Source organism: Anolis sagrei, chromosome 8 (assembly GCF_037176765.1).
Source record: "Anolis sagrei isolate rAnoSag1 chromosome 8, rAnoSag1.mat, whole genome shotgun sequence".
In the NCBI taxonomy this organism is placed as follows: Eukaryota; Metazoa; Chordata; class Lepidosauria; order Squamata; family Dactyloidae; genus Anolis; species Anolis sagrei.
The window spans coordinates 10,500,718-10,515,152 of NC_090028.1; the positions used below are offsets into that span (position 1 = coordinate 10,500,718).

The 14,435-nt window shown below is 41.8% G+C and overlaps 1 protein-coding gene across 2 annotated transcripts in view; it reads right to left on the bottom strand.

The window, feature by feature from the left end:
- BCO1 (beta-carotene oxygenase 1) overlaps positions 1-14,435 on the bottom strand; it is a 77,144-nt gene that overhangs the window by 44,375 nt on the left and 18,334 nt on the right. The window contains exon 1 of one of the 2 annotated variants that reach the window (XM_060788475.2): positions 7,510-7,646. The exons of the other annotated variant lie outside the window; for it this stretch is intronic. Within the exon in view, the coding sequence (XP_060644458.2) occupies positions 7,510-7,573 (64 nt within the window). The 5' untranslated portion in view covers positions 7,574-7,646. Of the gene's footprint in view, positions 1-7,509; positions 7,647-14,435 lie in introns of those variants that run through there. 2 annotated transcript variants of the gene reach the window in all.

A 14,435-nucleotide genomic window follows, 5' to 3' on the forward strand; every position in this document is an offset into this window, starting at 1 on the left:
TTACGAACCCGCACACTCACTCCGGTCATCTGGTGAGGCCCTGCTCTCGATCCCACCTGCGTCGCAGGCGCGTTTGGTTGGGTCGAGGGACAGGGCCTTCTCTGTGGTAGCCCCCCGACTCTGGAACTCGCTCCCCAAGGACATTAGACAAGCCCCAACGTTAGCTGTTTTTAGGAAGCGCCTGAAGACCTGGCTGTTCCAGTGTGCCTTTCCAGAAAAGGAAACTCCTGGTTTCAAGCCCCAAGCATCTTGCTAGAGATTTAGGATTATCTGCACATTGTACCTACCCAAATACCTCTACATATTACCTGTCACGACAGCACTTTTTAACTTGTCCATTACATTTGCCCGGTCCTTGGTTTTTAAATTGCGTCACAGTGTTATTGTTTTGCTTGATGTTTTATTATTAGCTTATGAGTTTATTGTATACTGTATGTTGCTGTTGTCGGCGGCCTTGGCCTTTGTAAGCCACATCGAGTCCTACGGGAGATTTTGTGGGGTATAAATAAAGTTAATAATAATAATAATAATAATAATAATAATAATAATAATAAAGACCTTGGCCTACACTTAAACCAATCGGCGCTGACAAGATTACCATCTGCCAGCTGCAAAAGGCCACCCTGCTGGGATCTGCACTCATTATTCGCCGATACATCACACAGTCCTAGACACTTAGGAAGTGTTCGACGTGTGATCCAGTTCAACAGCCAGTAGAGTGTGTACTGTGGACTCATCTTGTTGTGTTTCTAATAATAATAATAATATCCCATATCCCTCCGACACATCAGCACTTTTAATCCTGTACCCCTACTCCAGCTGGCGCAGTTTTAATAATGTCTTGATGTATTGCTATTGTTTTTATTGTTTTTCTGCTTAACTGTTTTATTTGCTATGTATTGTATTGTTGTATTGTGTTGGGCTTTGGCCTGTTGTGAGCCGCACCGAATCCCTTGGGAGATGCTAGCGGGGTACAAATAAAGTAATAATAATAATAATAATAATAATAATAATAATAATAATTTATATTCCACTTTTCTCCCACAAAAGGACCCAAACCTGGACACAGAATATTAGAATCATAGAATCAAAGAGTTGGAAGAGACCTCCTGGGCCATCCAGTCCAACCCCCTGCCAAGAAGCAGGAATATTGCATTCAAATCACCCCTGACAGATGGCCATCCAGCCTCTGTTTAAAAGCTTCCAAAGAAGGAGCCTCCACCACACTCCGGGGCAAAGAGTTCCACTGCTGAACGGCTCTCACAGTCAGGAAGTTCTTCCTCATGTTCAGATGGAATCTCCTCTCTTGTAGTTTGAAGCCATTGTTCCTAGTCTCCAGGGAAGCAGAAAACAAGCTTGCTCCCTCCTCCCTGTGGCTTCCTCTCACATATTTGTACATGGCTATCATATCCCCTCTCAGCCTTCTCTTCTTCAGGCTAAACATGCCCAGCTCCTTAAGCAGCTCCTCATAGGGCTTGTTCTCCAGACCTTTTATCATTTTAGGGACATATTATTTGAACACAGAAATGCTGGACCACTCTCACAACCACCATGTCAGACTTACACAGAGAAGCCACTGAAATTCACAAGCATGTGGACAATTTCAACAGAAAGGAAGAAACCATGAAAATGAACAAAATCTGCCTACCAGTATTAGAAAACTCTAAAATCATGACAGAAAATTAAGAACAACACTCAAACATAGTAGAACTCCAGACAAGAAACAGCCAGGGACAGCTAATCACCTCTCAACAAAGGATTTCCCCAGGCAGTAAGAAGCCACACCTTGAAACTGTCAGGCCATTAAATGCTAACCAAGGTGGCCAATGGAAACATTAACACCTAGCACCAACAGACAAGAGTTCTTTCTCCCATTCCTGGATATTCCACAGATATGTAAACCCCATTTTCCTAGTTTCCAACAGACCTCACAACCTCTAAGGATGCCTGCCATACATGCAAGGGAAACGTCAGGAGAAAATGCTTCTAGAACATGGCCATACAGCCCGAAAAACCTACAACAAGCCAGTGATGAAAGCCCATGAAAGCCTTCAACAATACCTTTGGGAATTTGGCCCTTCCTAGAGCCATCCTTTTGTTGAATCTCATCCAGCCATTATTCATCACAGAAATGCATTTCGAACACCAAGAAGTGACTAAAACTGTGCCTAAAATTACCTAACCTCCCCTCCAAATTCCTCCAAGAATTGTTCTTTAAATGAGACACACACATGTGTGTGAACTGCACAAAAGACAGACAATACCGACAATTGTTATGCTTACTTGTGTGATTTATAAACATCTCCCTTTTCCAATTCCTTTCATAACCAGGAGCAAACTTTGCTATTACTTAACTATTCTTAGAGCTCAGACAAATATTTGTCCTAATATTTAACCCAAATCTCAGCTGCCTTCTTACATATTTATTACAAAATGACGCGGTCTAATCCAGTATGAATGTCTTACGAAAGATATTTATCCAACATACTTATCTGGATTTTAGGTGAGTTTATCTAACATACAAGGGTGGGTCAAAAAGTAATGCCTCCATCTCTCTTATTTTTCATTCTTTCCCAGTTACTGGACGATATATGCATGATACGAGAGAGGTTACCTTACTCTACTGATGTAGTATTTTCTTTTTCCTATTGACTGCCTAGAACAATGAATCTGTAGCTAAAAGAAAGAGTCGTCCTTGAATTTCTGGCAAAAAAAGGTTGTGCACCTAAGGAAATCCATCATCGCTCGAGGAATGATGATGATTTGTCCCCTGTCTGACTTTTCCCTGTTTTGTTTGGATCTCGGAAAGACAACCTATGTGGTTTCATGTTTAACGACTTGAATGACATTAAAACAGCTTTAAAATCATGGGTCACAAATCATGAATTTTTCCAAAATGTTTTCCATGCCCGGGTTAAACAATGCGCAAATGTGTCCAAATTGATGGTGACTATGTTTATTTATTTATTTATTTATTTATTTATTTGCTACATTTGTATACCGCCCCTCTCAGCATGTAGGCGACTCAAGGCAACAATTCAATGCCAACATCATAAAAACATTAAAAAGCATTAACACATCAATTAAAACCTGACAGTAATAAGAACAATCATTTCATCTCCTAGATAAAAACATAACCAAACTCATAGTCCAATTGTTCCATAATCCTATGTCTAACTACACTGCCTTTTCAAACGCCTGCTCGAATAGCCAGGTTTTGACTTTTTTTCAGAATGTCAAAAGGGAGGGGGCTGATCTAATGTCCCTAGGAAGGGCGTTCCATAGCCGAGGGGCCACCACTGAGAAGGCCCTGTTTCTCATCCCTGCCAAACATATTTGTGACACAGAAGGAGTCAAGAACAGGGCCTCCCCAGATGATCTTAACGTCCTACCATGTGGAATGGTAGTTTTGTGTAGAGGACACTTCAGGCTATGATCTGTAGCAACTTCTGCTGTTATATGTTCATTCATAATGTCTTCATGACACAGGAGGCAAAACTTTTTGATCCACCCAGTTTGGCTGGAACCAGGCCTGTAGCCTGGTTTACTCATGAATTTTAACTGGTTAACCAAATCCCCATGCTAAGTCTATGAGACGCAAAAAATTAAGAGTCCCTCCAGAACTGCAAGCACTATCTCAAGCAAATATTGACAATTTATTCACACTGTCATTACTTGCAACAATAGCCGATGTAGCGAAGCAACCAAGTTTGGGGGGGGGGGGGGTGTTCAATGCTCTCATTAAGGAGGCCATACTTGGTGGAGGTGGTTGACAGGGGCGGAGCTGCAGGCTAGTGAAGGCTGCTCTGCCCCTGCTGTGCTCTTTGCATCAGCATGAGCTTTTTTGTTGTGTCAGGAGCGACTTGAGAAACTGCAAGTTGCTTCTGGTGTGAGAGAATTGGCCGTCTGCAAGGACATTGCCCAGGGGACGCCCGGATGATTTGATGTTTTTATAATCCTTGTGGGAGGGTTCTCTCATATCCCCGCATGAGGAGCTGGAGCTGATAGAGGGAGCTCATCCACCTCTCCTCGGATTCGAACCTGCGTCCTGTCAGTCTTTAACCCACTGCGCCACTGGGGGCTCCTCAGCATGAGCTAAGAGGCAGGTTTCAGCTTCCCCCCCCCCCCCAAAAAAATTTCAACCCTCCCTGAATTTTTTTTCTGGCTACGGCCCTGGCTGGAACTACCCTTTAAAAAGTGCCTGTTCTGACTTGCATACAAACTTAAGAACACACACATTTTTGGCTGGAATTACCCTTTAAAAAGCCCTTTTCCGACTTGCATACAAAGTTAAGAACACACACATATTTGGCTGGAATTACCCTTTAAAAAGTCCCTGTTCCAACTTGCATACAAAATTAAGCACACATTTGGCTGGAACTACACTTTAAAATGTCCCTGTTCTGACTTGCATAATAAAAATAATTTTAAAAATCTTTGTTTATATCCCACTTTTCTCCCACAAAAGGACTCAAAGTGACAAAACAAAAGTACAAAACAACAGCAATTAAAACTCACATATAAAACAATCAATAAACATAAATATGCATTTACAACAATATATGTTAACGTGGAGCCTTGCATACAAAAATTGGAACACACACAAACATATATGTGGCTGGAACTACCCTTTTAAAAAAGTCATTTTTCTGAGTTTCAAACTTAAGGATATGTATATGGCTGGAACTACATTTAAAAAAATATATATTCTGAATTACATACAAACTTAAGGATGTATGTATGTATGTATGTATTTGGCTGGAACTACACTTTAAAAAGTCCTTGATCCAACTTACATACAAGCTTAAGAACATTTACATATATGTGAATAGATAGATAGATAGACAGATAGATAGATACAAATATATACAGATATTTGGCTGAAACTATTACTAAAACTGCGTTTCTCAACCTGGGGATTGGGACCCCTGGGGGAGTTGCGAGAGGGGTGCCAGAGGGTCACCAAAGACCATCAGAAACACCTTCTTTTCTGTCGGTCAGGGAGTTTCTGTGTGGGATGTTTGACCCAGTTCTCTCATTGGTGGAGTTCAGAATGCTCTTTGATTGTAGGTGTACTATAAATCCCAGCAACTACAACTCCCAAATGTCTACTTTCCCTAAACTCCACCAGTGTTTACATTTGGGCCTATTGAGTATTTGTGCCAAGTTTGGTCCAGATCCATCATTGCTTGAGTCCACAGTGCTTTCTGGATGTAGGTGAACGACAACTCCAAAACTTAAGGTCAATGCCCACCAAACCCTCCCACTACTTTCTGTTGGTCATGGGTGTTCTGTGTACCAAGTTTGGTTCAATCCCATCACTGGTGGAGTTCAGAATTATCTTAGATTGTAGGTGAACTATAAATTCCAGCAACTACAACTCCCAAATGATAAAATCAATCCCACCCCACCAGTATTCAAATGTGGGCAAATTGAGTATTTGTGCCAAATTTGGTCCAGTGAATGAAAATACATCCTGCATATCCAATATTTACATTGCAATTCATAACAGTAGCAGAATTACAGTTATGAAGTAGCAACAAAAATAATGTTATGGTTGGGGGTCAACACAACATGAGGAATTGTATTAAAGGGCTGCGGCTTTAGGAAAGTTGAGAACCACTGCTTTAAAAAGTCCCTGTTCCAACTTACAAATTTAAGGAGATAGATAGATAGATAGATAGATAGTTTTGGCTGGAACTACCCTTTAAAAAGTCCCAGATTCGATTTACATACAAGATATATAGATATAGACGTTTGACTAGAACTACTCTTTCAAAAAGTCCTTGTTCTGACTTGCATGGAAAATTAGGAATCTCAGAATCCTACCAACATAGGAAGGAATTAACATTAAGCAAGGAAGGAAGGAAGAGAAGAAAGAAAGGAGGAAGGAAGGAATTAAGGAAGGAAGGAAGGGATTAAGGAAGGAAGGAAAGAAAGAAAGAAAGAAAGAAAGGAGGAATTCAGGAAGGTTGGGAAGGAAAGAAGAAAGGAAGGGAAGAAGTAAGGAATTAAGGAAGGAAGGGATTAATAAAGGAAGGGATTAAGGAAGAATGGAAGGGATTAAAGAAAGAAGTAAGAAAGGAAGGGAAGGAAGAAGAAAGGAAGGAATTAAGAAAGAAAGGGATTAAGGAAGGAAGGAAGGAAGGAAGGAAGGAAGGAAGGAAAGAAGGAAGGAAGGAATTAAGGAAGGAAGCAATTAAGGAAGGAAAGAAGGAAAGAAAGAAGAAAGGAATTAAAAAAGGAAAGAAGGGATTAAGGAAGGGAGGGAGGAAAGAAAGAAGGAAGGAATTAAGAAACGAAGGAAGAGATTAAGGAAGGACTGGATTAAAAAGTAATAAAGGGAGGAAAGAAAAAAGGAAGGAATTAAGAAAGGAAGGAAGAGATTAAGGAAGGAAGGGAGAAAAGAAAGAAGAAAGGAATTAAGGAAGGAAGGGATTAAGGAAGGACGGGATTAAAGAAGGAAGTAAGAAAGGAAGGGAGGAAAAAAGGAATGAAGGAATTAAGAAGGGATTAAGGAAGGACGGGATTAAAGAAGGAAGTAAGAAAGGAAGGGAGGGAGGAAAAAGGAAGGAAGGAATTAAGAAAGGAAGGGAGGGAGGAAAGAAGAAAGGAATTAAGGAAAGAAGGGATTAAGGAAGGAAGGAAGGAAGGGAGGAAGGGAGGAAAGAAGGAAGGAATTAAGAAAGGAAGGAAGCGATTAAGGAAGAAAGGGATCATGGAAGGAAGGAAGAAAGGAAGGAATTAAGGAAGAAAGTGGTTAAGAAAGGAAGCGATTAAGGAAGAAAGGAATTAAGGAAGAAAGGAAGGAATTAAAGAAGGAAGGAAGTGATTAAGAAAGGAAGGATGGGATTAAGGAAGGAAGGAAAGAAGGAAGGAAAGAATTAAGAAAAGAAGGAAGCGATTAAGGAAGGGACTAAAGAAGGAAGGAAGAAATTATGGAAGGAAGGAAGGGATCTCGTGGGCTATCCAGTCCAACCCCATTTTGCCAAGAAGCAAGAAATTGACATTCAGAGCACCCCCGGCAGATGGCCATCCAGCCTGTGTTTCAAAGCCTCCAAAGAAGGAGCCTCCACACATACAGCCATATATACGTATTGGTTCTGTAGGTTTGCTTTTAAGTTTATATCTGAGTCGGTAGAGGGGTATATAATATGTGTGTTTGTGTGCCTGGAGGTACCCTTTGGAAAGTCCCTGTTCCGACTCCCATCCAAACTTAAGAACTCAACCTGCAGAACTGGTGCGGACCCCAAGCATCTGGGGCCAGTCCTGGATCTCCCCTGGAGTCCCACACATGGGTTGGAGAAGGAAGGCAGGCCAGGGAATCACCTACGATTGTCCTTTCTCTCCCCAAAGTGAAGAGTTTGTGTCGCAAGGCCTTTCTGTTCCGAAAGGGCAGGTGCAACTTGCAGGGCTGAGCCAAGGCGGCTGAAGCGGAGCCAAACCGCGCAAAGGCTCCAATGTAGACGCGCCCGTATCTCTCCTTCCGCTTTTCTTGGGCGGACATACCTTCCACTCGGGCTTGGAGGGGCTCCGGGTGCTCCTCAATGTTCCTGCCGAAAATGGCTTCCATGGCGCCGGCGGAGCTGCCTCCCTCCCTCCCTGCTTTCCTTCCTTCTCTTTTTCCTCCAGAGAAAAAGCGCTTTATACCCTCCGAGCTCTTTCAGTCCGCCTCCGGGCGGCGGGCCAAAGGGAAGGACGAGGGAGGCGGGCGTCGCCGCAGGGGAAGCCAAGCCGGCTGCCACAGCTTCCACACTCTGGAAGGAACGCGCTTTGGTACCGCTTGAACTCCCTTCACGCCATCCGGTGGGATCACGGGAGGTTTTATTTTATTTTACTAGGCTTACACCCTTCTCTGGAGAACAACATCCATGTTACCTAGTGTTCTCCCAGAGAATGCAGCTCTTCCTACCTTCATTTCTTCCTTCCTTTCTTCCTTCCTTCCTTTCTTAATCCCTTCCTTCCTTAATTCCTTCCTTCCTTAATTCCTTCCTTCCTTAATTCCCTAAGTTCTTCCTTTCTACCCACCTTAATGCTTCCCTCCCTCCCTTCCTTCCATAATTCCTCCTTTCCTTCCTTCCTTAATCCCTTCCTTCCTTAATTCCTTCTGTCCCAGTTTAATTCCTTCCTTCCTAATTTCCTTTCTTCCTTAATTCCTCCCCTACTTCCTTCCTTCCTTAATTCCGCCTTTCCTTCTTTAATTCCATAATTCCTTCCTTAATTTCTTCCTTCCTTCTTTCCTTCCTTGAGCCCTTCCTTCCTTAATTCCTTCCTTCCTAAATTCCTTTCTTCCTTAATTCCCTAATTTCTTCCTTCCTACCCACCTTAAAGCTTCCCTCCCTCCCTTCCTTCCATAATTCCTCCTTTCCTTCCTTCCTTCCTTTCTTCCTTCCTTCTTTCCTTTCTTAATCCCTTCCTTCCTTAATTCCTTCTGTCTCAGTTTCATTCCTTCCTTCCTTCCTTAATTCCCTCCTTCCTTAATTCCTTCCCTACGTCCTTCCTTTCTTCCTTCCATAATTCCTCCTTTCCTTCCTTAATTCCTTCCTTCCATAATTCCTTCCTTCATTCCTTCCTTCCTTAATTCCTTCCTTCCTAAATTCCTTCCTTCCTAAATTCCTTTCTTCCTTAATTCCCTAATTTCTTCCTTCCTACCTACCCTAATCCTTCCCTCCCTTCCTTCCATAATTCCTCCTTTCCTTCCTTCCTTAATTCCTTCCTTCTTTCCTTCCTTCATCCCTTCCTTCTTTCTTTAATCCCTTCCTTCCTTCCTTCCTTCCTTCCTTCCATAATTCCTTTCTTCCTTAATTCCTTCCCTACTTTCTTCCTTTCTTCCTTCCTTCCCTAATTTCTTCTTTAATTTCTTCCTTAATCCCTCTCTCCCTCCCTTTCTTAATTCCATCTTTCCTTCCTTCCTTCCTTCCTTTCTTCCATAATTCCTTCCTTCCCTCTTCCGTCCTTCCTTCCTTCCTTTCTTTTACATCTACCAATCAATGATGGATCTGGACGAAATTTGGCACACACAGCCAACTTGGAATACTGGTGTCGTTTGGTCAGAATTGACTTTCTGTTTTGTGAGTTATAGTTCACCTGCATCCAGAGAGCACTGTGAACCCAACCAGTGATAGATCTGGACCACCACACTAGGCACCCCACCCCACCCCCACTGACGTTTAATATTGATGAGGTTTGGTCGGAATTTACTTTCAGTTTTGGGAGTTATAGTTCACCCCACATCCAGAGAACACTCTGAAGCCAACCAGCGATGGATCTGGACCAAACTTGGCACACAGACCCAACGTGACCAACTTTCAATATCATCAGAATTTGGGGAAAATGATCCACAATTTTGGGATGTCTATCCAAAGATTGCTGTGAGGCCAACTGACCACAAATCTTGGAATGCATAATCAACATGAATCTGGGGAGTTGTAGTTCACTTGCATCTAGAGAGAGCTGTGAACCAACCAACAATGGATCTATACCATACTAGGCACATATACTCATTGAGGCCAACTTTATATACTAGTGGGGTTTGGAGAGAATTGACCTTGAATTTTGGGAGTTATAGTTCACTCCCATCCAGAGAGCGTGATGAACCCAAACAATGATGGGTCTGTATAGTACTTGGCATGAAGACCCAACATGGCCAACTTTGAAGATTTGCAGCATTGGGGGGGGGGGGGGGGATAGAACCAGAATGATGGGATTTGTAGCTCACATCATTATATATTTTCTATTGTAACAATAGACCATTCTTAAACCCTCAAAGCAAATAATGAATACATCTAATATTTGTCATTAACATTACCTGATGTGGGCATCACCAGTTAGCTAAGCTAGTATAATAAAAGGAAAATATGTTTGTTTATAGGGGATAGTTTTGATGGTGTGGTGAGTGAATTAGAACCAGACATCCTGAGGAGTGAGGTTGAATGGGCCTTAAGAAGCATGGCTAACAACAAGGCAGCAGGAGACGACAGGATCCCAGCTGAACTGTTTAAAATCTTGAAAGATGATGCTGTCAAGGTGATGCATGCCATATGCCAGCAAATATGGAAAACACAAAAATTGGCCATCAGACTGGAAAAAATCAACATATCCCCATACCAAAAAAGGGAAATGCTAAAGACTGCTCAAACTTCCGTACAGTGGCCCTTTTTTCTCATGCCAGTAAGGTAATGCTCAAGATCCTGCAAGGGAGACTCCAGCAAGACATGGAGAGAGAGCTGCCAGATGTACAAGCTGAGTTTAGAAAAGGCAGAGGAACCAGAGACCCAATTGCCAATACCCACTGGGTAATGGAGAAAGGCAGGGAGCTTCAGAAAAAACATCTATTTCTGTTTTATTGACTATTCTAAAGCCTTTGACTATGTGGATCATAATAAATTGTGGCAAGTTGTTGGTGGAATGGGCATACGAAATCACCTTGTCTCTCTCCTGAGGAATCTGTATCAGGACCAAGTAGCAACAGTCAGAACTGACCACAGAACAACAGACTGGTTCAAGATTGGGAAAGGCGTACGGCAGGGTTGTATACTCTCACCCAACCTATTCAACTTGTATGCAGAACACATCATGCGAGGATGTGCGGGGCTTGATTAATTGCGAGGATGTGCGGGGCTTCCCAAGGCTGGGGTGAAAATTGCTGGAAGAAACATTAACAACCTTAGATATGCAAATGATACCACTTTGATGGCCGAAAGCAAAGAGGAGCTGAGGAACCTTCTAATCAAGGTGAAAGAAGAAAGCACAAAAGCTGGGTTGCAGTTAAACATAAAAAAAACCAAGATTATGGAAACAAGAATGATTGACAACTGGGAAATAGAGGAAGAAAACGAGGAGGCGGTGACAGATTTTGTATTACTGCAGACGCAGATTGCAGCCAGGAAATCAGCCAGGAAATCAGGAGACACTTGCTTATTGGGAGGAGAGCCTACTCGGCCAATGAGAGATCACCTAAGTAAGTAAATAAATAAGTAAGTAAGTAAGTAAGTAAGCAAAGTAGCTAGAAATGTGCCTATTGAGCATAATCTACAAAATCAGCATCAAACCAGAAGCCAACATCCTACCCTTCAGCATTTTACAGACAAAAACCGTGGCATGTTATAGCCAAACAACATCAGTGTGTGGTAAGATGACAAAAGTTATTAAAAGGAGGAACACAACAAGATAGAAGAGTCGTCTGTTTTTGCCAAATTCTGCCTCCTCGGCTCTTCTCCCACAGCAGAATAAATTGATGCAAACATCTTGTGTCTTTTGGACCTCGCTGCAGCAATTTAATTAAATTGAAGACAAAGGAGAAAGGGGGATAAAGAGAGAGAAATTGAAACATTCTTTTAAAAAAATTGAAAAATTGAGATGACAGAACATCAGTTGGATGCATACCTGCAATCTGGATTTTTTTTTGGGGGGGGGGTATATATTGTATACATTATATGGTATGTCAATCCAATCCAAGACATGCTTAGCTACCCCAAGGCCCCTCAATTCGGTTGACAATCTTCAGTTCGTTTCTCTTTGAACACCCATAAGACCTGGAAATTTGCAAACCACAGAATGAACTACTTAACAAATCTGGGATATGAATGTAAAAGCCTTGTCAGGAAAAACCTGAAACTACAGCACCATTTTTAGCTGAACTCTAGCCAAGTAATTAAACTACTGCTACTTGTCTTGAAACCTGCTGTCACTTAAGAATGATCAAGCTAAGCATTTCAGGACCTGAATTCTGTTCCAGTTCATTTTCTAGGCCAGGCTGCAAGAAGACGCCTCTATGTGGGAAGGCCCATAAATACACATTGCCCCCTTTCTATGTTTTATTTTGGTCTTACAATAGCAAGTTAAAGCAGAATTATGGCCATGTTCCAGAAGCATTATCTCCTGATGTTTTGCCCACATCTATGGCTGGCATCTTTTACAGAAAAATGGATACTCCACCGCAGACATCAGAAGAGCTCGTAAAGGTCCCCTGAAGCCATGCTTGGCTCTTCTGATATCTGTGGTGGAGTATCCATTGGCCTGTAGAGGATGCCTGCTATAAATGTGGGCAAAACGTCAGGAGGGAATGTTTCTGGAACATGACCATACAGCCTGGAAAACTGACAGCTCTTGCCAACCTAGTAGTTCAAAAACGTGCAAATGTGAGTAGATCAATAAGTACTGCCTCGGCGGGAAGGCAACTAGGCACTCCAAGCAATCATGCCTGCCACACAACCAGGAGGCATATACGGACAATACAGGCTCTTTGGCTTGGAAATGGAGATTAACACCTTCCTCAGAGCTAGAGTTGAGCACCGCCTCCAGAAGCCAGGGGTGAAAGGGGAAGCCTTTGCTTTTGCCTGTGGATTTCTGTCTCATTGTATCAGGGCATTGAATATTTGCCTGTGTTTGTGCTTGTATATACTTTAATCCACTCTGATTCCCCTCGGGGTGATAGGGCGGAATATAAATAATAATAATAATAATAATTATTATTATTATTATTATTATTTGAAGCACCACAAGATGAGTCCACAGCAGACACTCTGTTGGCTGTTGAATTGGATCACATGTTGGACACTTCCCAAGTGTCTAGGACTGTGTGATGTATCGGCGAATAATGCGTGCAGATCCCAGTAAGGTGGCCTTCGGCAGCCAGCAGATGGTAATTTTGTCAGAGCTGATTGTGTTTAAGTGCAGGCCAAGATCTTTAGGCACTGCACCCAGTGTGCTGATCACCACTGGGACAACCTTTACTGGTTTGTGCCAAAGTCTTTGCAGTTCGATCTTTAAATCCTCATATCATGTCAGCTTTTCCAACTGTATTATTATTATTATTATTATTATTATTATCATCATCATCATCATCATCATCATCATCATTATCATCTTCCTCTATTACATTTTGATACACGTCTCAGTTCATGTGTAATTGAATTATAAAGTGCAACTGCCCAATTACCTTTGAACATGTTTTTTTTTGTGATGGTTGTTGTTAAGGGCAGAAGGGCACTTACCAAGGACACTTAAAATTTCACAACTACTCTGTTGTAAATGGCAGCATTAACAACTTGATGCATAATTTTTGCCCTGGCTGTATCTTACTAGCCAGATAACATAATAACACAGAGATCCATTTAGAGCAAATAATATCTTACACTAAAAGTATATTGATTGATGGCTATCACACGGTGCCAGGAGATGCAGGATCTAATCATCATCGTTGTCAGATATTGCCTGTGGGACGTGATCTCTCATTGCAATAAAAGTGCTTTTAATAGCTGAACATTAATCCAGAGCTTGTTTAGTGAGGTTCCTTGTCTCATAGGAACATAGGCTTTCTTAGAACGTAAGATAAATGCATGCCAGTCAGACAATTAATCTTTATTGCATTTAGCCAAATGCAATTACAATTTAAAATAATCCATAATAAAATAACATCAGCTCCAGTTTGTTTTATGGCACTTTGAAACTGCAGCAAATTGTCCAAGCAGCAATTGCATCAAGAGATCCTAAAATTTTTAATATTTCTAATGTGAAATAGTGAACCAACGGGGCATACTGGTTTGAGTGTGGGTTAACTCAGTGGTTCTCAACCTTCATAATGCCGTGATCCCTTAATACAGTTCCTCATGTTGTGGTGACTCCTAACCATAACATTATTTCCGTTGCTAATTCATAACTGTAACTTTGCTACTATTATGAATCGTCATGTAAATATCTGATCTGCAGGATGTTTTTTCATTCCCGCGACCAAATTTAGCACAAATACCCAATATGCCCACATTTGAATACTGGTGGGGTTGGTGGAGGGTTGATTTTGTGGGCATTGACCTTTCGAGTTGTAGTTAACCTACATCCAGAACACTGTGGACTCAAAGAATGATGGATCTGGACCAAACTTGGCATGGATACTCAATATGCTGAAATGTGAACACTGGCAGAGTTTGGGGAAAATAGATCTTGACATTTGGGAGTTGTAGTTGTTGGGATTTATAGTTCACATACAATCAAAGAGCATTCTGAACTCCACCAACAATGGAAATGAACCAAACTTGGCACACAGAACTCCAATGACCAATAGAAAATACTGGAAGAGTTTGGTGAGCATTTCCTTTGTGTTTTGGAGTTCACTTACATCCAGAGACCACTGTAAGCTCAAACAATGATGGATTTGGACCAAACTTGGCACGGATACTCAATTTGCCCAAATGTGAACACTGGTGGAGTTTGGGAAAAATAGGCCTTGACATTTAGGAGTTGGAGGTGCTGGGATTTATAGTTCACCTACAATCAAAGAGCATTCTGAACCACACCAACAATAGAATTGGACCAAACTTCCCACACAGAACCCCCATGACCAATAGAAAATACTGTGTTTTCTGATGGTCTTTGGCAACCCCTCTGACACCCCCTCACAATCCTCAGGTTGAGAAACAGTGGGTTAACTGGAACTG